Source organism: Schistocerca serialis, chromosome 2, assembly GCF_023864345.2.
Source record: "Schistocerca serialis cubense isolate TAMUIC-IGC-003099 chromosome 2, iqSchSeri2.2, whole genome shotgun sequence".
Classification (NCBI taxonomy): domain Eukaryota; kingdom Metazoa; phylum Arthropoda; class Insecta; order Orthoptera; family Acrididae; genus Schistocerca; species Schistocerca serialis.
The window spans coordinates 236,731,590-236,757,608 of NC_064639.1; the positions used below are offsets into that span (position 1 = coordinate 236,731,590).

The following is a 26,019-nucleotide window of genomic DNA, read 5'->3' on the forward strand; positions in this document are numbered from 1 at the left end:
CTCACCTGTAGTGGCAACATAACCCGTAATGCCAATGTTGATAGGAAATCTGCTTTCAAATGGACTGAAAGAAGAAAGAAATGAGGTAAGACGTAATGCAGTAGCATCCAGTCCTTATCATTGTAACATAACTACACAAATAACTAGGCATTTTTATCAATATCCATATCCCCCCCCCTCCCTCCATCGCCCTCAGAAATAACATTACATCGAAGTCTGCCTCTCTGACATCAAGCAAAAGACACAGTTTCATAACAAACAAATACATATGTTTTCTTTCGAGTAAATAAAACTATGTTCAGTTTCTAGCCTTCAACTAACCTGGATCACTTACAACAACATGTTTTAAATTTTATAACTTGTTGCACACTGCATGACTGAACAAAAACTTGTTGAAATTTTTAATAAAATCTTTAAAAGTAAGTTTCTGCAGTTTCTCATGATAAACAGTCACTGGGCTTCACTCAATAATTTTGTCAAGCTGTTGTTATACCTTGTTTATTCCAATTCTGCTAAATGATACACACAGCATGAAACAGTAAAGAAGGGGAGGAGAAAATGGGATGAAACTTCACAGGTTGAAAGGGAATGTAATTTTGCTTCAGTAATCTAAATTAGTTTCAGCCTTATGCCAGTCAGGTTTCTTATTGGCATTAAGTTTTTAATTTATGAAGCTTAAGCTTCAATTGACAGTACATTACTGATATGTCAAAGTCATCTTGTAGATATCTATTACATGATCATCAGATGATGGGATAATCCTGGAATTCATAATGACAAGAAACAACAAAAATATTCACAAAAAAGTCTATTTCATCATTACTTCAGTAATCAAAAAAATTGAGTCAAATTTACTAAGAACTTGAGAGTATGAGTCCATTTATCAGTATGACATTGTAACCACTCCTCCACTATGCACTATTTCAGTTGGGAAGGGTATTAAAGTGTTGTAGCCTTCCCTGAGGCAAGCTGTCCAACAACTGTTTTAACTGGTACTTAATATCCTGGATACTGGCAGTGGCACAGTGTTGACATCTGAGCTGGTCCCACACATATTCTTTCAGAGATGGATTTGTACCCCTTGCTGGCTATATAATTATCTTAACATAATAAAGATAATTTATAGAGACATTTGTCATGTGTAGATGAGCATTCTCCTCGTACTTTGAATAACAGCACCAAGATACTGTCAAACAAATTGTAATACACAAAGACACAGGATGTCCATGACTCAGAAACCCCTCGAAGTCATCCTGATGACTTCCCACGCCATGACACCAGGAGTAATACTGCTGCACTTCTTCAACAGATTGGAAGAATGGAACCTGTCCCCAGGTCCCTGCCAGATTGCTGATGATGGTCACCTGGGTCTAGTGCAGAACTACGGTTCATCGTTGAACATAATGACATGATATGTCAGCAGTACATCCTTCCTGGTCACAGTGGTGGTAACGGCAACTTATGCACAGGATGGTAATTCGATAGTCTGGCTACTGCTTGGCTCCCCAAAAAATAGTGAGTGGTTGCACAGACTGAAGCAGCGAGTCCATTACTTGTTCTAGACTGGCAGAAATAGATGTGGGACAGATATGATTGTCCAGACCCTTGAAATGAGTATGCCCGGCACCAGGTTGTCAGTGAGTGTTGATTGTTGTATAAGGTGGCATATCTGTTGAGTTGCACTATCATGGGCAGTAGTCTTCAACAAGATACCTTTATTTGAGCCAGAATATTATTTTAATGTATGATGACTATAAACTCGAATGTGAAGAAATAAATTGCAAGCCAGTATGTCTTCCAAAAAAATACCTGTAACTATTCCAGAAGTACAATTTTGGATTCTTTAGGCTGAAGAAAGATCAGTGTCACAAATGTACTGCATTTAATTTGCTGAATGAGAAAAAGACACTGTTTAAGCAAGAGCATTGTGGCAAACCTTTGCAAAGAAGCGATCTGGCTCGAAAGAGGTATAAGACAGAAAATGCTTGCACAAAATTACCCAAGTATTATAATTGTAAATTTTATTTACACATGAGGATAATGTCAGATTGATGTGGGATGTGCAGAAGAACACTCCATTTGTGTATTACTCTGTGTGTGAACCATTTGAAGTTACAGTAACTGATCAAGCATTCTTTGAAACACGTAACACAGAAATGGAGTGTGACTATTCATTTCAATATAGAGAAGAATGTTAAGTATTGCTAACAAACTACCATGAAGGATAGCACAGATCATTCAAAGCTGCAGGAAGAATCCTGATCCTTTCATAATCTGCACTATACTGTACAATGATTTTCTAAACTTCAAAAAGTGATCAGAAAGGCATCCCCAAAATTCCAACGCACAGTGTTAGTGTACTCCACTACAAAAGAAAGAAACCTCTTTCCTGCTTGTGTCTGTATGTGTGGATGGATATGTGCGTGTGTGCGAGTGTATACCTGTCCTTTTTTCCCCCTAAGGTAAGTCTTTCCGCTCCCGGGATTGGAATGACTCCTTACCCTCTCCCTTAAAACCCACTTCCTTTCGTCTTCCCCTCTCCTTCCCTCTTTCCTGATGAGGCAACAGTTTGTTGCGAAAGCTTGAATTTTGTGTGTATGTTTGTGTTTGTTTGTGTGTCTATCGACCTGCCAGCGCTTTTGTTCGGTAAGTCACCTCATCTTTGTTTTTACATATAAACCTCTTTCATTGTTTTACAAGACAGAATTTGTGGAGTGCTTTAGTGATGGTACTGTAAAAAGAAATGGACGACCTTCGGCAAAAAATGGGGGAGGGAAGGGGGTGTTCAGCTAACAATAATTCAGAGACAAATTGATTTCTTAAGCAACCATAGTTGATTTTCAGGACTCTGAAACATTTAGTTGCCTGTAGCTTGCAGCTAGCATAATGCGCATTCATTGCTTTGTCAAGAAGATGAGAGTATGGGCTTACCACTACAGCTCTTATTATCCATAAACCACTAGTAAAGTATTCACTATCAAAATTGTGCTTACCTTGTTCTTGAATCATTATCCTCTCCATTTAAGTCATTTGCTTCAAAATCAAATACTCTTGAAAAACTTCCTTTTGATGCTCTATGAACGAGCAACACCTGAAATTATTAAAATATGCACATATCAATGAAAAATTTCTCTCGTTAGAACTATAAAATTTTGTTTATGAAGGCTGAATTAGTTATAAGCCATTATAGCATCAGGAAAAACAAGTTCTTTAAAGATATTATCACATAATGAGTTGTCTTAAATCTTTACCTCAAAACTTATATTTTGGGCTGAACAACACCCTGTTATCACTGCTGATAAAGCTGACACAAGCTTACCTTAAAAAACATATACTAAAATGCATTTCCTCTCTGTTGGTGTAAAAGTATCTCAAAAACTGATCTTATTGTGTCAGTTTCATATTTCAGGTTACTGGTTACACACATAGATAAAAGAAAACAAATGGTTCAACGTACCTGAACCCTCTGACACTGTATGAGGGACTGTGTGTGGGTGAGGATACGAAACACCATGTGTTCAATGGTGCTCTGCTCTTCGAAGATCATTCGTGCCAGGTCTAATAATACCTGAAACATTACAATTAATTAAGACTTACGTGAAATTTGTGAAAGGAAGGACTATCACATTGAACTTGCCACTTGTAAAAATGTTCAATTATACATGACCTACTAGAAGCAATACCTATTGCCATTTGATTTAAACAAGGTTATCTTTAATACAATGTGAATATAAAAAATGAAACGAAAATTGAAACATAATGATAAGGAGCCTACTCAACAGCATTTTTCTTTAGAAAATCATTTTTGTCCCCCCTCTGCCCCTCCAACCTCCCTTTCTGAAATGTATTTTCATGTCACAACTTCACTTTTACCAATTTCACCAGAGAGAAAACTAAAATAGCCTTTGTTCATAATTAAAGGGAGATTGACAGAAAGGGAAGAGGGGAGGGAGGGAAGGAGGTGGGGGGGGGGGGGGGGGAGAGAAAGTTTTGTAATTATGCTATTTTATTCTGTACTCTTACTATTGGTTAGCAAACTTAATCAATAGTAAGATAGGTAAGGCAAACTTAAGAGAGAAAAACACATGAGAGATCATTATTATTTTGCAAGCTTCTGCTTTCTACCCAAAGCACTGTTGTGCACAAATTCTAAAAGTTTACCCAATGTGACATTCTTGACTCCAATCAGATACTTCTGCTACTGAGCTATCTGGTTCAGATAAGTGAAAGCATTATCTCATAAAAATTTCCAAATGAAGAAATAGAACTAACAGAAAAATCATGGATTTTGCTGTCAAGTTTGTTAATGTAGACATGAAGAGGAAATTGTAATCTGTCACATGAATCACATTAAATAAAAATTAAAACTTGGTAGAGAATAATTATGGCGTAGAGTTTCCTTCAATTACCAAATCTTTCTTGCTTCCACCTCTTTAGCACTGGTAGAATACCATCATTAGAATACACTACAAGGGATTAAGTTGATGATATTATTTTATCTTTGAAGGCAAAGTACATGAATTTCTACACTTTACTGCAATTCACTAATGATTTAGTGATCCTGTTGCCATTGTTATTCCGATTATGTAATGAACGAACAGTTGAATCTTAAAACGAGAAATAGGATTTCAGTATCTTAACATCATAATTTTTTTGTCTTTTGATCATCACAGTTTTAGTTCATTACACTTGATTTAATTACTGTATTAACAGGCAGCTACATTATTTTACCTGGTTTCTCTTAACCTCCAACTGACTCTTCTCATAAAGCTGAGCATTCCGCAGACCAATTCCACAGAACTGGAGGTAACTTGCAAAAACTTTTTCATCGTTGGCTGTAAAACAGGTGTCTGTTTGCTTGTTTATAACCTGAAATACACAATTTAAAAGTATGATAACATAAGAAACACACACACACACAAGAAAAAAATCATTTCACTTACATTTAGTTTCAACACAATCTTTTGTTGAAACCCACAATTTGATCCTCAGAAACAAAATAACTTCAGATTATGAACTATTTTTTGAATATTTCCTCTCATTTAGGGAACAAACTTCACGTATCTTAAAAAGGGACCTCAATATCCCAGTTCATAAATATCTTATTAGTTAACATTATTTTCTGAATGAGAATTATGTCTTTTGATAGAGACTGACAAAAATGCCATTTATTTTCAAGAATCTCTCTTGTTACTGTGCCTCAGCCACATCTTGCAGCAGGTGCCAAGCACACTAGGCTATGAGGCTACAAATTTGATTCTTCATACTGTCACCCTCATTTTTTCTTCCTATTCTGAGGTATCTTTCATTCAGTCAGTCTGAGGATAATTTTCACCAGACAGTACATCACATTCCCAATCTGGTCTGCCCTAGGTATTTCTGATGGATGTGTTCAAAACCACTCATCTCTGTAAATTGTTCCCTAAGTCTTTTACTGCTCACATGACAACATTTGTACTATACAATGAACTACTTTAAACTTTTTGATCAGGTTCTTCATAATTCAGAAGATAGTAATTACAATTACATGTCACACAAGATTTCTTGCCCCCTTGGTTTCTCACCTCTGGAATATTTTTTACTACCAATTGTTTTTTTTCTGTGATGTCTACACTGTGCCTGCACTTGATACTACATACAGCACTCATTACATACCTTCGTATGAAAATTTATAGATGTTTATTTCAGTTTCTATCAAACATTGTCACATGCCATGCCAAAATATTAAAAGCTGTTTAGTATGGGTCAATTACATATTTCATGCCTAGTTTCTGTAAAAAATTGTGTGGCTGCATATCAGATATTTACACAATATTGCTGGAACAGAAAAGGGTCATCAAGCCTGTGCAGGGATTAAGCTATACACAAATTTCTCATGAAGCATAAACATTTCCAATATATTCTTTGTAGTTGTAAAAAATTGGTTATATTTTCATACAGCAACAAACTGATTGAAATAAATGCATTTAGATACATAATTAAATGAAAGGTCTGAATATAAATATAACAAACACAGAATATGATTTACATTCATAAACAAAAGTCCACATGGTGATGGTTTGTAAGTTACAACAAGCAGCCAAACACTTTCAGAGAAGGCCATCAAAGTATTTCCAAATCAAAAATAAAATCTTTTTTGGCAGAAAGATAAAGTTTCTGCACTCATTCACAGAACTATAAGTAGCGAATCTAAGAAGTGGTTGTTGTAATATAATTATATTTCTTATGTGTAGTTACATATTATGAATCACATTATGTAGGAAAGAGTAGTATCTGAACGACAATAGATACATTGGGTGTCTCTCCCAAGAGTCATCAGTGTCACTATCTCTGGTGTTTTGACAGATATTTGCAATTTCGTTTTTGCAATGCGTGGCTGGAGTCAGCCCAAACAAATACTGCTCATCACGTCTTTCATGTGACATCCATAGTCAATGGAAAGCATTAATTTGTGTTCTGTTACAAACAAAATTATATTTTTACGTGCTCATTTGCTAGCGCACTCCCAAATTAGTTTAGTACAACAGTTGTTTTAGCAATGTGTATTAACAGTGGCAGTAAAAAAGGACATATAACCTTTACACAACCAGGGACTGAGTAGCACTGCTGCACAAGGCTTGCAACAAGTGTGGGGCAGGGTGGCACGTGAGTCACTGCTGGAGTACTGGTACTTGTTAATCTTCATGTTTTTCTGCCCATTTTAATTTATATCGATAAAATGAATGCAGTGCTACACTAATTTGGGACCGCTCTAATGAACTGGAAAATAAAATTCTGGTCCCAATTTTTTTAAATTTGTTTGTCAAAGGATGCTTTTTATTGAACTGGGTGTCGCATGAAAGTCGTGATGGTCAGTATTTCAGTATTTGCTTGGGCAGACGCCTATTACACATTGCAAAAACGAAATTCCAAATATCTTCCGAAAAACCACTCAAAATACACCTGACAATTCTTAAGAGAGGACATCCTGTATATGATGTAAAGGTATGAAATACATATGTATGACCCACTACAATTTTTCAAATAAAGATTTAAAAAAATATAAAGTCTTTGTGATGCTGTGTTGTGTTACAAAAGTTGCCCATTTCATGGCTCCCCGTGAAAATGTAAGTAAATTAAGTACTCAGAATGAGCAAGGTTCAAAATGTTTTATTTTGTTCACTGTAAATAAAGACATATAGATTCTCTGTGACTTCAGCTACGCTAACAACTTACTGCTGAAGAAAAAAATTAAAGAGCAATATGTTAAGGAAACTAGACGCTAGTTTCTCATTCCTTCGAGTAAACAAAACATACTTTGTTAGTGAAGTAAAGTGTGGCGCAGAATCCAGGTCTGTTGATATAACTCTGTGGGAACCGAATTTACATAATTGCTAATTACTCTTATTAACTACTTGATGCTGAGGCTGATATAAGCACGCTCTGTACATTCAAAACCCAGTGTAAAATAAAATAATGCTCTTACCATCACTTAAAAAGTTCTAGTGTAACTGCAGTGCATTCGCCTTCTCACCTGCGCTACTCCTATAACATCGCCAGTGAAGTCCTTAATCGGCATGCAGAGCAACGTCCTCGTCTTGTAGCCCGTCAGTACGTCAATGTCGTGGTTGAAACGATCATCCTGTAAAGGCAAAGCTCAAGTAAGAACATACACTGTGGGCCATAAAAAAGCGGAATGCTGAGATTCTAATTTAAATGCAATATGAAATACAATGACTGCAGTAACACCGTTCAGCTCGCCGATATTTACCTTTTAAATACCGCTTTCTTATACAGGTTAGGCATATTGCCTTCGGGAACCCCACCGAAACCTTTGAAAAAAATTATATACACAAATATAGTTTCCCAGAAAGAGGTTCACATTGTTTGAACTTTAATAACCGGAGCAAAAATAACAGAATTATAAATTTTTAAGTCACATAGATATTCACATTACTGTTGACGTTTTACTGCTGAAGATGTTCCAAAGGCCCTCCATCGGCAGCAATAAAGCATCTGCAACGCTGCAGAACAGATATACACGTTTTATGGTGACCACCGGACAACACTTCTTCGTCGGCCTATCCACCTTTCAACAAATGTTTCATCCACGAATTGCCACACGTCACAATGGTAATTTGACAGTGCACCATCTCGCTGAAAAAACTTCATCTATTCGTTCCTGCAACATGGTAAGGTACTTCACACCTACTACTGTTCCTTTAAAAAGGAGTCCTCTGAGAGATATACCATATCACATTAATAAACCTGCAAGACTAACAGCACGTTCTACCGTAACGTGGGGATTATCTCTTACTCAGTACATACAGTTATGGCGACTGATGGTTCCATACAATTTAAGTGTCGTCTCATCAGACCAAATAACGACATCAGTTAGCGGTTTACTGTCGCAAAACCATTCACAACATTCAAGGCGCCTATCCGGATCGTCATTATTCATCACATGAAGCAACCTGGAAATGTAGGGCTTCCACTTTGCCTGCTTTAAAATGCAGTGAACACTTGATTTGCTTACACCTGATTAACGTGTCGCTTGCCTTACAGACTTCTCTGGGGATCTTCTGAAAACTTCTATCACTGTGCACACCCCTCTTTCGCCCGCTACTTAATTTCTTCCTGCCACACCGCCCCTTCTTTTGATCACGCACACTTCCTTCCCTCTCAAATCTGTCGCGTAATTTCGTTGTTATAGATGTCGGTGGTGAAGTACAAAACTCTGCCCGTCATCGTCACAAGGACGAATTTCCAGCCATGTTGATATTTACGTTTAGTTGCTGGCAACTTAAAATAAACTAAATTAAATCAAACGGATGGCTCCATACACTAGTCATGAGAGCACCATATAATCATATCTGGATCACGTTATCACTAATACCTCCTGAGCTACTAAAGTTCAAACGGTGTAAACGCCTTTGTGGTGCTACCCTACCTCCTTTTTTTTAAACAGGTCATTTAATGACGATGACTTGGTAATAAGCAGAAACTCGCAATGACACAGCATCAAGCCCTAAGGCTGAAATATATAACAATAAAACAGTCTGACAGCTTCCTTAGCACAATTCAACAATGACAATTGGCTGTGTATGGAAATCCAGTTACAGGAACTAGACCTTACACTTAACTTTGCTGATAGAACAGTTGATATAGCAATTACTTTCATTTGGGCAAGTACTACAGTCGTACAAAATTTATGAAATGACAACTTATCCGGCGTAGAAATTAATTATTGTTATTTTTCCTTTATCAAGTGCTAGTTGACGTGCATGTTGACAGTTCATCACGTTATCCAGCCACCAGAGTATGGCGGGCAAACATGCAACTTGCGCCAACCAGTCACGCGTAAAATTTGGGTAAAAATACCTTAAAGGCAGTACCCGAAACGCGAACAGTACCCATGCGAGTTAACTGTTATAAAATAAATTCTTATAGCACTGGCAGTCGTCAAGCAGGTAATAAAATCAGCAACTGAATGAACGTTGAGGTATTTCTCTCTTTGTGTCAACATAGAAACTGCAAGAAATGTTTCGAAAATTGTGTGTCGTTTTTCGAATGCTTCGTGGATGAAATCCTGTCAAGACACATAATAGGTGACGACAGACCATTCTGTATTAATGACTTCAACTTAACGTGATCATATGTTAATGGTATTAGTCACAAAACACAAAGCGACACAAAATTTATACAATATTTTACAGAAATGAAAGAGGCCGAAATATGAATGCGTAAAAAACGTAATAATAAAAAATGAGAGCACTGTTTCGCAGAAAACGGGGTGTATCTAAAGACTAAATTTACCTCGGAAAGACGAAAAAACAGAGATTGTAGCTTCGGCAGGATGATTCGTATAAGAAGGGGGAGGAGGGGAAGAGTGGGCCACATTAAAAATCTCTTTCTGCACTGACACAATCTAAAACATTTTTAGATTCACTATCATCGGTAGGTTTCTTTTTCTGCGGGTTACGAGATTGTGAGCACTCGACGCAGGCTACTTTTGCTTTTGTGCAGAACATCGTCATCCCGTCTGCGAAATATGTGTCATCATATAAGAAGGGAAATTATATGTATTTCTACTACTGACATCTCATAAGAGTGTTCCGCAGTCAATGTGTTGCACTTTTTAACACAAATTAGTTTCCGAGCAGTAGACCCCCAATTCTCTGGAGAGTCAAACTGATGGGCAAAAAAAGATTCAGACGTCTGATTATTTTACAAATGAGTTAATGCGCTAAAGCGAGGAAGAGTTCAAGGAAGGTTTGAAATTATGCTCTTATTCTCAAATACTGAATGAATGAAGTCCATGTATTTGTGCACTGTAAGTTACACTGCCTCAGGACAAACACACGCTTTCGAACTGTAATACACTACTGGCCATTAAAATTGCTACACCACGAAGATGACGTGCTACAGACGCGAAATTTAACCGACAGGAAGAAGATGCTGTGATATGTGAATGATTAGCTTTTCAGAGCATACACATAAGGTTGGCGCCGGTGGCGACACCTACAACGTGCTGACATGAGGAAAGTTTCCAACCGATTTCTCATACACAAACAGCAGTTGACCGACGTTGCCTGGTGAAACGTTGTTGTGATGCCTCGTGCAAAGAGTAGAAATGCGTACCATCACGTTTCCGACTTTGATAAAGGTCGGATTGTAGCCTATCGCGATTGCAGTTTATCGTATCGCGACATTGCTGATCGCGTTGGTCGAGATCCAATGACTGTTAGCAAAATATGGAATCGGTGGGTTCAGGAGGGTAATACGGAATGCCGTGCTGGATCCCAACGGCCTCGTATCACTAGCAGTCGAGATGACAGGCATCTTATCCGCATGGCTGTAACGGATCGTGCAGACACGTCTCGATCGCTGAGTCAACAGATGGGGATGTTTGCAAGACAACAACCATCTGCACGAACAGTTCGACGACGTTTGCAGCAGCATGGACTATCAGCTCGGAGACCATGGCTGCGGTTACCATTGACGCTGCATCACAGACCCGAGCGCCTGCGATGGTGTACTCAACGACGAACCTGGGTGCATGAATGGCAAAACATTTTTTTCGCATGAATCCAGGTTCTGTTTACCGCATCATGATGGTCGCATCCGTGTTTGGGGACATCGCGGTGAACGCACATTGGAAGCGTGTATTCGTCATCGCCATACTGGCGTATCACCCAGCGTGATGGGCGGTACCATTGGTTACAGGTCTCGGACACCTCTTGTTCGCATTGACGGCATTTTGAACAGTGGACGTTACATTTCAGATGTGTTACGACCCGTGGCTCTACCCTTCATTCGATCCCTGCAAAACCCTACATTTCAGCAGGATAATGCACGACCACATGTTGCAGGTCCTGTACGGGCCTTTCTGGATACAGAAAATGTTCGGCTGCTGCCCTGGCCAGCACATTCTCCAGATCTCTCACCAATTGAAAACGTCTGGTCAATGGTGGCCGAGAAACTAGCTCTTCACAATACGCCAGTCACTACGTTTGATGAACTGTGGTATAGTGTTGAAGCTGCATGGGCTGCTGTACCTGTATACGCCAGCAAAGCTCTGTTTGACTCAATGTCCAGGCGTATGAAGGCCGCTATTACGGCCAGAGGTGGTTGTTCTGGGTACTGATTTCTCAGGATCTATGCACCCAAATTGCGTGAAAATGTAATCACATGTCAGTTCTAGTATAATATATTTGTCAAATGAATATCCGTTTATCATCTGCATTTCTTCTTGGTTTAGCAATTTTAATGGCCAGTGGTGTACTTATCTTACTGCGTTAAAATTTTAACAGAAGATTATACCTCTTAATGAGTAAATTATGAAGGATTTCAAATTTTTAGATTCAGTCAATAATTACGCGAAACATTGAAAATCAAATTTTTGTTGCCCCTGGAAGCCTGCAACTGGTACCATATTTCGGGACGGCCGCTTAGTAATATAAATGAAATTAATTTCCCCCGGTGGACAAGACACGATAACCACTGAATCAAACTTTAGACACAGCAGTGAACGGAACCTAATCCTGCGAGCAGTGCACTCGAAATGATTATGTCACGAAAGCACCGGTGCTAATCTGACAGGACGAGAACGCAAATGATGCGGCATCCCTGGAAAGTTTCATCCAGGCAATCCTTGGAGCAGAGACGCCGAGCGTGTTGCCTGCTCGCATGACGCTAGGCGCGTTCTGCAGTGAGTTCTGCGGTCAGTGAGGTTTCGATGTGGTCTTGGCTCTGTCGCAAAAATATTGTGTATATGATCTGATGAGAAACAAGAACGATTCCGCAAATGTCTGTATTTGCCAAATATGTTCAAGCAGTGGCGTTCGAGTTCAAAAAAAGGTCCATTTGAGTCCACACACGTTGACATTTGTTCCTTCCACTGCCCACAACTTTTATGCACGTAGTCATCCGCGAGAACGTACAGCAGCTCCGCCGTACTATGTGCAGGGGGGGGGGGGGGGGGGGCAAGAACAAGTCTATAGTAAACTGTCTGTCCAGTGCGACTGGAATCTATCGATTTCGATGGCATGGTAAGGACGCAGCTTAGGTTCAAAAAATAGTCGCGCACTAATAACCCAAAATAGTAATTCCTTTTGCAAATGTGAGCAGCCGGCGTTTTGTATGTGTCGAGATTAACATTTCATGTTGCCTAACCGTAACGTATACATAGCAGTGAAGGGGCGATGCCGGCGTCTGAGCTGTGTCGTATGCTAACTATGAACAAAGAAATGTAATGGTTGAAGGCGAATTCCGCAATCAGTGAATAATTTATACCTCACGAAAGATATGAAAGCGTGAACCCGAGCGTCATGTCCGCCTGAGGACTCTCACAGGCCCTGAGCAAAGGTTAGGAATTTCATCAGGAAACTGATGAACACCCTTGCGATTAGTAACATTGCATCCTCACCAGTCCTCCATGTAACGGATAAATAATGGCGATTGCAATGTATTTCCCAGGAGAGATTAACCCCAGCTATCTCCATATCGAGTAACACTGCAATGTGAACGTTTTCTTAGCGACATGAGCAGTTTTTCTCCCGATTTCATCAGAATACATTATAAACGCATCTAGTGCGTCTCTGTGGAGATGGCAGTGTTGACAAATTTATCCTGAAAATAAAATATTTAAATGCAACGCGAAACATCTTATCAGTGGACTTCTTGAACGTCTGCGCCAGCCATAGACGGTGCTGGGATAACGCTGGCAGGCCAACTACAAACACAGACGTAAGTCGTGCGAGATCCGAGCAACGGCCGCCATCGGTCGAAACGCCCCCGGGAACCGCCATTTAATTAGTTTTAGCTGTTATCGCAGACGTCAGCCGGTGTGTAAACCGAGCGCGAGAGCTATTACTGAAATGGAAGGACGTACCAGCGAGGAACGTGTTCTGCACGTTGACATCCCATCACGTCCTTCTGCTGATGTATGCATTCGTTGCCCGTATTTCCGAGCAGCGGCTGTAATCACACTGGTGTGAAAAAACCTTTATTTTAATTAATTTTATAGCTGGATCCACAGGGTCAAAAATAATTTTTGGACAAGACAATGAGAACGGCCGAAAAGATTCTTAATGATACTTGCGGATATTAAATGAAGCAAGTTAGAAAAAAACTGTCTAGTTCTGCCACATCGTACAGTTAATTATCTGCCCTGAAAACAGCAAGCGCCTCACAAATGTACTACCACTGACACAGGTCCAATGCTAAATTTATAAGATACAGAGGCGACGTAAATGTATCATTTAACAGCGTGAAGCTTTTTCAACTGAACAACTGAATACTGTAACACTGAATGATAGATAATATAAATTGGTTTCGTTAATAATGGTAAGTCTCCCCACCCAAAAGGTGTAAAATCAGTATTTAAATGGCAGTAGGTTTCTTACATGAATCTATAGGTAACATCAACTTCATAATTGAAAATATAACTTCTGCATCTCTCAATATAATATACTTCTGTCGAAGTTGGTTTATCTGTGGTTCTAGCAAGTCGTATCACGTCCTGAAAAGCACTGATGCAGAGTTCAATTAATGTTATGACTATATATTAAACTTGCAACAAGAGTAGACGATCATTGATCCGACTGAGTTGTGAGCATTTATCAAAGTCTTCACTGGCAGTCTAGTGAACTCTGATTTTCTTTCTTTTACGAAAAGTTTGAACGTCTATGCACAGTACAGTTTATTCTGTAAGATGAAGTTTTGGGGCGAAAGGTGATAGATCGTTGGCATAGATCATAACGCAGACGTTTCCACTGCCATTTGCAGTAAGTTACAAAGTTGGTGTGGCTTTGTAACGTGTAATATGTCGGTTACTGATAACATAGGCATGAGACTGTTCCCGGGTATGTCGCAGAAATAAATTATTTCCGTTGTAATGTTGACAACAGAATTACTGGGTAATATGGTGACTCTCCCCAATGTTGTTCAATCTGTATATTGAGCAAGCAGTAAAGGAAACAAAAGAAAAATTTTGAGTAGGTATTAAAATCCATGGAGAAGAAATAAAAACCTTAGGTTCGCCGATGACATTGTAATTCTGTCAGAGACAGCAAAGGACTTGGAAGAGCAGTTGAACGGAATGGATAGCGTCTTGAAAGGAGGATATAAGGTGAACATCAACAAAAGCAAAACGAGGATAATGGAATGTAGTCGAACTAAGTCGGGAGATGCTGAGGGTATTAGATTAGGAAATGAGACACTTAAAATAGTAAAGAAGTGTTGCTATTTGAGGAGCAAAATAACTGACGATGGTCGAAGTAGAGAGGATATAAAATGTAGACTGGCAATAGCAAGGAAAACGTTTCTGAAGAAGAGAAATTTGTTAACATCGGTCTAGATTTAAGTGTCAGGAAGTCATTTCTGAAAGTATTTGTATGGAGTGTAGCCATGTATGGATGTGAAATGTGAACGATATATAGTTTGGTCAAGAAGAGAATAGAAACTTTCGAAATGTGGTGCTACAGAAGAATGCTGAAGATTAGACGGGTAGATCACATAACTAATGAGGAGGTATTGAATAGAATTGGAGAGAAGAGGAGTTTGTGGCACAACTTGACTAGAAGAAGGGATCGATTGGTAGGACATGTTCTAGGCATCAAGGGATCGCCAATTTAGCATTGGAGGGCAGCGTGGAGGGTAAAAATCGTAGAGGGAGACCAAGAGATGAATACACCAAGCAGATTCAGAAGGATGTAGGTTGCAGTAGGTACTGGGAGATGAAGAAGCTTGCACAGGATAGAGTAACATGGAGAGCTGCATCAAACCAGTCTCAGGACTGAAGACCACAACAACAACAACAACAACAATGGTGACTACTCATGTCAAGTGTACCGCCGTAGGCCTCGAAGCTGACTCTTTTAAGACGCGAGGAAATAACTTTCTTGGAACTAGAGGTGGGCGGGGTGGGGTGGGGGGGGGTTGCAGAAGGCAAAATTTGTGGTGAAAATACGACAAGGCCGCGATTGGCAAGGTTAGTGAGGACCCGAGACTGTACAGATAACCGAAAAACACGAAGACTAAAAAAAATGTTATTAGGGGAAATTGCTATTTACTTTGTACTTCCAAACATGCTACATGTCACGTTTGGAAGCCCACTGCATTACTTACTCCTTATTCGTCGGCAACAGACAACTCATTCACTCCTATTTTTTGTCATTTGCTTTCAGTTCACTTTCGGCAAACAACCATTCAGTTCTTCCGTTTCTGTTTTTCGTTCACTATTTTCTTTAAGACGGCTCTCATTCTCCGGAGAACCGAAACATCGACATAGTCACATGAATTTTGTCCTTCATACTCTACACAGATCACCCATTTCAGTGCCTCAGTGTGCGTGATAACGGGTTGCTCGATTGCATCGTATTTACTCTCCTCATCTAGCGAACACACTTTATTCATTGTATCTCCGTCAATTAGCTGTTCAAATATCGGCTCAAACGTATCGCTGTTGAACTACTTTCGGATATTATCGTCCTTTATGTCTCAACCGCAAGAAATTTGCTCTCTGAACGAAAAATATTCGTTGATAACACGCAGTCCTCTTGCTTTGTATACGAGAGGCGTTCATTAAGTAATCTAAGTTATTTTTTTTATGAAAGCAGGTTGGTTTTATTCAGGATTCCACACCATATAATTCCCCTGGCTGTAAAAGCTTAGTTTGAACATAATCGCCGTCCAGTGCGACGGCCTTACGCTACTTTACTGGGAGGGCATGTACTCGTATGCCCACATGCTACTACTATACTGGTCGACGTCGGAGGCAACGTCTTGCTGCATCAAAAACGTCCCCATGATCCACGTACAGCTTCCCGCGAAGTGCATCCATCAGTGGGTCAATCAGATGGAAGTCGAAAGGTGCGAGATCCGAGCTGTAGGACGGATGACGAAGAACAGTCCAATAAAGATTTGTGAGCTCCTCTCGGGCGCGCAGACGTGTGAGGCCAGTTGTGCAGCGAGGTGTTTGTGGTCCGTCTGTCACCTCGAATGAGAGTGTCCACACGTCCCAACACTGCAGGAGACACATCTGTATGCAGCCGGCTGGCTCGCGGGAGATCGGACAGGTTTGCGCGACCTTCTTCCGATTATGACAGAAGCCTCGTCCAACGACTCAGCGTAGTTTTGTTCACTATCAGGACTTCATAGACATTGTGCAAGAGTCTGTGAATATCTACGATGCTGGAACGCACCTCCATTACAGACACCATTTTGAAGAATACGTACACCTCCGATCCTATCGTAACTTCATGAAACCACAGAGGCTGAAGCGGGAATATTCCATGATGTTCCACAAAAAAAATCTACGTTTTTTCTACCAAAATTGGCCGAGACAAAAAATGTGTTGCATTACTTATTGAACGCCTCTCGTTCAAAACTGAGAACATACGGTGCAAGTGCTACTATGAGATGAAGAAGTTGGCACAGGAGAGGTAATCGTGGGTGCGCTTCCCATAAGATCATCCTGGTAACAGAAGAAAAAAGAAAGGAGGAAAAAGTTAGAAGTTATACTGCCGGTTAAGAGCACAGCCGAAACTCTTCGAGTAAGTGGAGGTGCAACTGTTTGCCTGCCATAATGAATTACATTTGCATCACGTCGTTGGCCGCGCTAGAATTCGTAGCTTTCCACAACGCCTGCTCGCTAAATGTTCCGTCGGGCACACTGTTTCAGTCAGACACGGCAACCTGTTTGAGAGCGGAAACTGCAGCAAGCCGCAGCTGCACCCACAGTCGCCGCAGCCAAATCGCCGGCACTCGACGCTGACGTCACGGCGGTGCCGGCCCTAACGCAGTTAGCGCCAATGTTCTGGTCTGGCCCGGGCCTGCCAAACGCAATTGCGTCCGTCTAAATATTCGTCGGTCGACAGCAGCTCGCGCGCCCCATGGGTCCCGGGAGCGCTTTGTTTCCGTAATTAGTGGCGAACTGTGCTAACAGCTCATCTGCGGAACTTCGCGCGTCAGCAGTGCCCGGAAATAAACACATTCGGGACGGGGTACTGCGTGCGGTTGCACGTCATCATCCGGCTGGCCGCAACTACCACTCCGCATAAAATGGAGACTGACAAACGTCCATGCAGGAATCAACACATATTCTGTAAAAGCTGATCACGTGAATGTGAAGCCGTTCTGTTCGTCCAGAGGAGCCAGGTTGACGTTGTGTGCCTAGACTTTCAAAAGTCTTCGCAATCTGCTAGTAAACAAAGCATGAGTTTAAGGTACACATGAAGACTGCGATTGAACTGAATACACCTACGCAAACAAAGCTTATTAAGTACGTCTTTCGTAATGATGAAACATCGTGAGGAACTAAAGTGGGTTCCGAGTACCTCAAGAGACTGTCATATCTGCACCCACTTACAGTATATTATGCAGGGTGTTCCAGAAATGTTGCGACAGACTTCGAGTAGTTGTAGAGGGTGTCTTGAGGAAGAAATCGAGGACAGGAACTCGTGTCCGGAAGCGACAATCAACGACCATATAGAGCGTCGAAGTTGTAGGCACAAGCGTCTGGCGCTATGCCACTCTTTCGGCAACAAACTTGACTTAGAACGCTCACAGACCGTAGGCGGAGCGTTTCGCAGAGTTGTTATCCAGCGATTGCGACTGGTTCCAACGATCGCCAGTGAGAGAGCTGCGCAGACAGCACTTATGTCATATGAATACTACACTCTAATTCCTCGGAGGATGATGGTTTCGGACAAGGCTTCCCATCTGCAGTTTTATTTTTCGCCTGAAATCCTCTAAAATCTTCATTATTTTTCGACATACAGGAGAAAAATAAAACTGTGCCCGAAACTGTCATACACCGAGGCCTTGCCGGCCGGAGTGGCCCAGCGGTTCTAGGCGCTACAGTCTGGAACCGCGCGACTGCTACGGACGCAGGTTCGAATCCTGCCTCGGGCATGGATGTGTGTGACGTCCTTAAGTTAGTTAGGTTTAAGTAGTTCTAATTTCTAGGGGACTGATGACCTCAAGTCCCATAGTGCTCAGAGTCATTTGAACCATTTTGAACCGAGGCCTTTCTACGCAGCAGCTAGCTCCATCTTCTCCACTGGCGATTATGGCGTCAGTTGTGATCACTGAATAAGAATCAACATTGCGAGACGTTCCGTCTATGGGCCGTCAGCGTACAAAGCCACGTTTGGCGCCGAAGGGGTTGCCTACAGGAAGGGGCCTACCCCTGTAACTTAGACGTTTTGTAGCGTCGTTCGATGACGCTTCCGGACACGCGTTCCTATCCTCTATTTGCTCCTGAAGACACCCTCTACAGCACCACGAAGTCTGTCGGTACCGTTCTGTAACACCCAGTATATAGTCCACAGTGACTGGCGGGAAATACTTAGCAGCCATTTTTTCCATTCCTTTTGCTACTGAGCAAAGGAGAATTTACCGTCTATTTAGTTCTGTACGCACTCAGATCTCTCTCGCTCATCTTATTCTCTTGATTCCTACGCGGGACGTACGGCAGTGGCAGCAGAATTGTCGGACAGTCTTCTTAGAATGCAAGTTCTCTTCATACAGCAGGGAGATTTTCGGAAGGACAGCGTCAACCGTTACTGTTCACTATTAGATTTAAAAGTGCTGGTAGAGAAGAAATTTACTCTCTGAAACTATTCACATTGAACAAGCTTCTGTACAGGAGGTAATAGCGTTAGAAAATTGCAACGTAACGCAGTAGGAGTTTTAAGATGATCATCGCATGGCGCAACCGCTGGTATCAGGTCCTCAATATAAGCTGCGTAAATAGAGGAAAAAGCCCTACCCAACCATAGGACCAGCGAGCCTCTGTGAGTTCACGTCCAAAGAGATTTGAGATGTAATGAGCACATAAATATAGCCATGGTGAAGGGTGATACAGGTCATATGTTTCGAGTGAATTCTAAGGAAGTGTAATTCAACTAGAAATAATAAATGATATGTTCCAAATCTAAGAGTTATTTTTTATCAGACTTTTGTATATTTAATTTCCAAGTAGTTTAATTCATACATGAGACCACAAGAATTTTAAATTGGTGTCCTCGTGAAAATAATTTCAGAAAGGAAAGCTGACGCATATTTTGCGACGAGTTTTCATTATCCAATACTGGAGAACAGGCTGAAGAAGCGAAGGATAAAGATGACGAGTCTGGTATCCTGGAGTTTTTTTTTTTATTTTTTTTATTTTTTTAAAAAAGCTCTTATGACGGGGACACAATGGAGAGGAGAAACAAGGTAGCTTCTCCGTCGAGATATCCCGTGCAAAGAACGAGCCCAACTTGTGTACCACAATATCGCCATCTACCTCTCCTTATTACGGCCTGATCGTTACGGAAAACGACATAGTTCATGGGCTGTTTCAAAATCTCCGCCGTTACCAGCAGTTCACGACTACAAAACAGAAAATAATGTGAACGTGTCGGCCAGGGAGGCTGAGAACGAACCTGAAGATCGGCGCATCGCGCCTCCACTGTCGCTGGGGAACGAGGGCAGGGACAAAGAGAGCGGGAGGAGATGGACAGGTATAGAGAGGGAGGGGAGATGGATTGGGAGAAGGGGTAGAAGGAGACAGGTACGGAAAAGAGGGCACAATGATATGGACAGACAGGGGGAGGAGGAAGAGATGGACAGAGAGAGAGAGTAAGGAGGAGAAGGGCAGAGAGGGGACAGAGGAGGGGATGAGCAGGGAGATGGGGGACGAGAGGGGCAGACGGCGGATGTAGGGCGGAGGATGAGAAATGGACTGAGGGAAGTAGGACGGAGAACAACAGGATATGAGGGTGGAGAGGAGGAGAGTGCAGCAAATCAGGGGTGGAAGAGATGGACACATATGCTGTGAGGATATGGAAAGCAGTCAGGCGCTGATGGACAGATAGGGAAGGTGGGAGTAGGAGGTGAAAGAGATGAGCAGACATGAAAACAGAAAGAGAGAGGAGGTATGGACAAAGAGGGAGAGTGGAGAAAGAATGAGTGGTACAGACAGAGGGAAGGGTGAAGGAGGGGATGGACAGAGAGAGGCGGAGGAAGAGATGGACAGAGAGGTGAGAAGGATGAGATGGACAGAGAGAGTTGTGGAGATGGACAAAGAGAAGGGAGAAGATGTGTCATGCAGGTAGTATCAGCATTCCTTGCAAAGCGCACAGTTGAGCAGAGAGAGAAGAGATGGAAAATGAGAGATGGGGAGAGGATGAGGCAGACAGAAAAAGGGGGAAGAGGAGATGGATAGACAGAGTGCGGGAGAGGAGGAGGTGATAGACATATGGGGACACATCTGAGGAGGGGACAGGGGAAGGTGGAGAAGGATAGAGGGAGGGTGGAGTGGGAGATGCTCGTGACAGCTGGAAGGTGTAGATAGGGAGTGGGCAGGTGAAAAAGGAACAGGGCAGAAAGAGATGAACAGAGAGAGAGAGAGAGAGAGAGAGAGAGAGAGAGAGAGAGAGAGAGAGAGAGAGAGGGAGGAATGAGGATTTGGACAGAGGGAGGGGGAGGAAGATATGGTCAGAGAGGGGGGGAGGGCAGATGAGATGGAGAGAGCGAAGGGGAGGAAGACATGCGCAGATGAAGGTGGGAGAATAACGTGGATACAGTGGCAGGGAGAGGAAGTGGTGGACACGGCGAGGGCGGGGGTGGGGAAGGGAGATATTTGCAACTAACGTGGTGAACGATATGCGAACGAAGCCTTGTATCCTATTTTTTTTTATTAGAAACATAACGCAGTTCATTAGCTACACCATCACTCGTATCGCGAACGGCAATTACGTCACTGCTGAACAATGTCTGCCAGTCGGCAATAATTACATTCCGCTGGCCTGCGTGCCCCAGAGTAATGACATTCTGTAGTTTATCCGGAACTGATGCAATAAGCCGCCGAAAGCCACAAACAGAGCTACGTCAGCGTTACTTACGCCACAGCTACGCTCCACGACGTACGGGGCTTTCTTCTCGCCACGGCTGATTTCGTAGCACGCTACGCTGTAATTTAACTAATAACGATGCTGACTCTCAGACTGACCTGTATTATGTGTATATTCCTAAGAGTGAAACACTAATCTCCGCTACATTTTACTACACGTCTTCATATTTTCTATATCGTACAAACGAACTGCTCTAGCAGATTTCGAAAGCTAAAGGTTAACTTTGTTTTTAAGATAACAAGCAGAATTTGTGTGATTCTTGGTCTCACAGTCCATTTACTTTTTACGTCACTTTTTCAAAAATATTGGCAATGCATTGTAAACTCCATCGTGCCGCTACTTCTCTTAGAACTAAAGTGGACCTACCCTAACCTACTTTCAGTGTTCCCTTCTATTCCTCTGTAAAGTACGACACTATGTTCAAATAACATTTAATTACCGCTAATGGATCCCCGGTATACTCTCATGAATCGGTCATGTAACAGAATACTGTCATGTAATAGGAACGTAACCAGCATGCACCAAAATATAAATATTCGAAGGCGGTGATGTCATTTAGAACATCATGTCCAGCTCTACGTCCACTAAACTGTGAGGAGTCTAGATCACCGCAGCATTGTACAAATACCGTGTGTTAGGTAAATCGAAATCACATTCTGGAAAGAGAACGCATGATTGGTTGATTAACGAACTACGAAAGTCAATCCGTATAACACACGAACAGTCACAAAGCCGCTATGAGCAAAAACGTTCAGTGGAGTCGTTTTTTAATGCGATAGGTGAAGGGAAAGCTATACAAAGGTTTGCAAAGTAATTCCATCAAGCGCTTCGGTGGTTCACGTATTTCATACGGAAGGAAGGATTCTCACCACCACCAACACCACCACCACCACAAATCAGTATTAGGCACTGCTACTACCCAACTGTAATGTCTAACGACAATATGGTGTCCTACATCTTTTCTTTCTTGCCTTCGTACTGGAGCACTTCACGTGACAACTTATCCTCTGCTAATTTAGTAACATGTTGTCGCCGACTAGAACGGTATTTTGGTACACCATCTACAGTTTCTCTTACACGCACAGTTTTCTTAAGCTTTTTAGTTTTTACTCTTATTTTTAGTAATTTGTTACTGACTGAAATTTTTACCCTTTAAAGATTTGTTCCACTTAATACGACTGCCTTTGTTGAAGTTTCCGAAACTTTCTCATTGTACTTTCATAAAATGTATAGAAGTTTATATGTAGATCATCGTAAATCATCTTCGCTGTCAGACATTTGTATCTAGTTCTCTCCAAATAACAATCTTCACAGCAATGTGTTCTTGTCAATATTAGCACTATATAGGGGTTGTTTCTTTCCATTCCTGGATGATATGATCCATATACAAAATACATCTACATCTAAATGGATGCTCTGCAAATCACACTTATGTGAACAGCAGAGGGTTCATCGAATCACTTTCAAAATAATTCTCTGTTATTCCAATCTCGAACAGTGCGTGGAAAAAAAGAACATCTATATCTTTCCGTGCGAGTTCTGACTTCCCTTATTATGATCATTTCTCTCTAAGTAGGTCGGCGTCAACAAAATATTTTCGCATTCGGAGGAGAAATTTGGTGATAGAAATTTCGTGAGAAGATTCCGCACCGAAAAATGATTCCATCCTAAATCCTGTATCATGTCAGTGACACTCTTTCCCGTATTTCGCAATAATACAAAACGTGCTGCACTTCTTTGAACTTTTTCGGTGTACTCCGTTAATCCTATCTAGTAAGGATCCAACACCGCACAACTGTATTCTAAACTAGGACGGACACGCGTAGTGTAGGCAATCTCTTTAGTAGATGTGTTACCTTTTCTAAGTGTCCTGCCAATAAAACGCGGTCTTTGATTTGCCTTCCCCACAACATTTTCTGTGTGTTCTTTCCAATTTAAGTTGTTCGTATTGTAATTGCTACGTATTTAGTTGAATTTACAGCCTTTACATTTGACTGACTTATAGTGTAACAGAAGTTTAACGGATTCCTTTTAGCACTCATGTAGATGACCTCGCTGTTTTCATTATTTAGAGCCAATTGCCAATTTTCGCCCCATATAGATATCTTACCTTGACCGCTTTGAAATTGGTTTTCATCCTCCGATGACTTTACTACACGATAAACGACAGAATCATCTGCAAACAATCTAAGACGGCTGCTCAGATTGTCTCCTAAGTCGTTTATATACATAAGGAACAGCAGAGGGCCTATAACACTATCTTGGGGAACGCCAGAAATCAGTTCTGTTTTAGTCGGTGTCAATTACTACGAACTGTGGCCTCTCTGACGGGAAATCACAAAATAAGTTATAGTCTTGATAGAATGCATCCTTATCTACGTTCGTAATTATTTTCTACCGTTTCTCTATATTTGTGGTGATCCAACTGGCAACTTATTTTTATTTCATTGACTAAATTATTTTGAGCTAGGTAATTCTCTAATATTAGCCACAGCGTATTACTTTTGACTAGGTCATAAGCCTTTTCAGGATCTAGGAAGGAAGGAAGGCTAGGAAGTAAGGCTAGTGAAATTAAGTTAGATTTCTAAGATGTATTCTTAATCCGGAAACAACGAAAGTTAGTCATACTCTAATGGTAAGAGTCACTTTAGTGGTCGAACTAATTAACTTTTGACGTGAAAATTCGTATATCAATATGTAGCTGGAGAACATTCTTGCCAAAAAGTCTATAGTTTATTTCCCGATTTATGGAATGATTCCAGTGGTGAAAATACACTTTACTAAATAGAAGACTCGTTTCAGAACAGTTGCCGCTATAAATTTTTTTCACTAAGACAAATTGTATTTTCTCTCATTACAGAACGGGAACTTCAGTAGATAGTTTGTAGACTCAGAGAATTATGATCATCATTAGTTAAATTTCAGAGACATAGCGTGCTTCGAAATAAACCTTGGCGACAAGACATTTGTCGCTCAGTTTTGTGAAGGTCATTTAATCGCCTGTGTCTGCTTGTTGGCTGAAAAACGCACGCCTACAGCGGCGCCGGCTTTTTAATTAAATGTCCGCCATGGACCTGAGACAACAGCCATTGTCCGTCCGCGGTGTAGTCATAGCCGGTGATTTACGACCGCTCGTGGCCTCTCAATACAATGGGCCAGGGTCCGCCGCCCGCAGACTTACTGCTCCTCTATTCACCTACAGGATAGTGGAGAACTAATGCCATCCCACATGATTGTCTCGTTTTGCCATTTGAAACTTCCGAAAGTGGTATACAAATCTTAAATTGGGAATAAAGTACAGACTGTCTTTCCTATCCTGGCGATTTGCACCAAGCGTGTGGTTGCTCGTAAACCAGGAAATCCTATACTCTGGAAATTTGGCGAAGGTCTTCTCAGAGGATTATAGGCGATGAAAACTTCTCGATTTTTCAAGATCCTCCACAAAGGACACCTAGTGACAAGCATCTATGGTTCCCTTTTAAAAATTAGAATACGGCCTTTAAGTTACATAACTTTTCGCAATCAGACACAATACTGCGTATTGTTACCCTTCATAAACGTTGTTTTGCGACGCGTTCTGAGCAGTAGGTGCTAACATTCAGTGCTAACTTATTAAGCTATTGAACATACATAGGGCGAACACGAATTCCACCGACAAAATTTTTCGGTTTGTCAATAGAAATTTTCTGCATGTTTTGGTATTAGTGACCCGTAGTGTCCTTTGGCTACTCTGTGATGTAGCTGTGGTAACAATTCAGCATAGCATCATATCGCGCCTCTGTTTGAACCCACGCATACCGAGATGCATATCGGCCAACTCTTGATCAGTTAGTGATGAGACAACCGACTGCTTTTAACAAACGATTGTCCGATCGAGTGTTATTCGTTCAGTCAGTTGTTTCTTTTTTCAGTTAAATGAAAGAACTGCATGAAACTAGTCTCTGCGACCAAGTCAGCTATGTTTTTCCCTCTCACTCACAAGGGGAGGCCACGACGTTTGGAACGCGGATTTACTTCAAACTTCGTACACTCGTAGTACTCCATTAGGACAACAAAATGTGTAAGCAGTAGCGCGTACTTCTCAAGCGTTATTGAGAAAATCAGAAGATAATCTCGGTCGTCAAATATATACCTGTGCGTGGCCGTTTTTACCACGAAGCGGCGGCAGCTAATTGGGTAGCGTTCAAGCCCTGTAATCGCTGGATCACTGGATCGAGTCCCGTTCGTTAGTTTTTTTTCTTTTATTTCTAACACAGTCATTTTCTTTACTATTTATATTACAACTGATATAATGGGAAAAATACGTGTAATCGGATGAACTTTTATTAAATTTACAATGTTATTTGACAGTCTACAAATTTTTACTATCACAAATAATATAATATTCATAACTATCGACTAGTAAACGACCAAATGCATAAAGTGATACTGAAAATGTATGCTTGTCCGTGTCTTCTAAATTCGTATTTAATCGAAAAAGAACGAGAAATTGCTTATCTTGAAGACGCTATTAAAATGCATTCGATACTACATGATCAATTACCAGCGCCGATATTTGAGGAAATGCTGATTATGCATGGTTTGCTTCCAAATTATCGGCTGAAAGAGAGGTTTTTGAAAATGTTAACGAGGTTCG

General features: G+C 41.1%; 1 protein-coding gene across 4 annotated transcripts in view; it reads right to left on the reverse strand.

Moving 5' to 3' along the window:
* LOC126456982 (dual 3',5'-cyclic-AMP and -GMP phosphodiesterase 11-like) overlaps positions 1 to 26,019 on the reverse strand; it is a 331,198-nt gene that overhangs the window by 52,459 nt on the left and 252,720 nt on the right. For all 4 annotated transcript variants that reach the window (XR_007585422.1, XM_050092940.1, XM_050092938.1 and 1 more), the window contains 5 exons: positions 7,514 to 7,621; positions 4,732 to 4,869; positions 3,458 to 3,568; positions 2,994 to 3,091; positions 1 to 64 (listed from right to left, as the gene is read on the reverse strand). Coding sequence is in view for 3 of the 4 variants with exons in the window: in XM_050092940.1 (XP_049948897.1) it covers positions 1 to 64; positions 2,994 to 3,091; positions 3,458 to 3,568; positions 4,732 to 4,869; positions 7,514 to 7,621 (519 nt within the window). In the remaining variant the exon portion in view is untranslated. The remainder of the gene's footprint in view (positions 65 to 2,993; positions 3,092 to 3,457; positions 3,569 to 4,731; positions 4,870 to 7,513; positions 7,622 to 26,019) is intronic.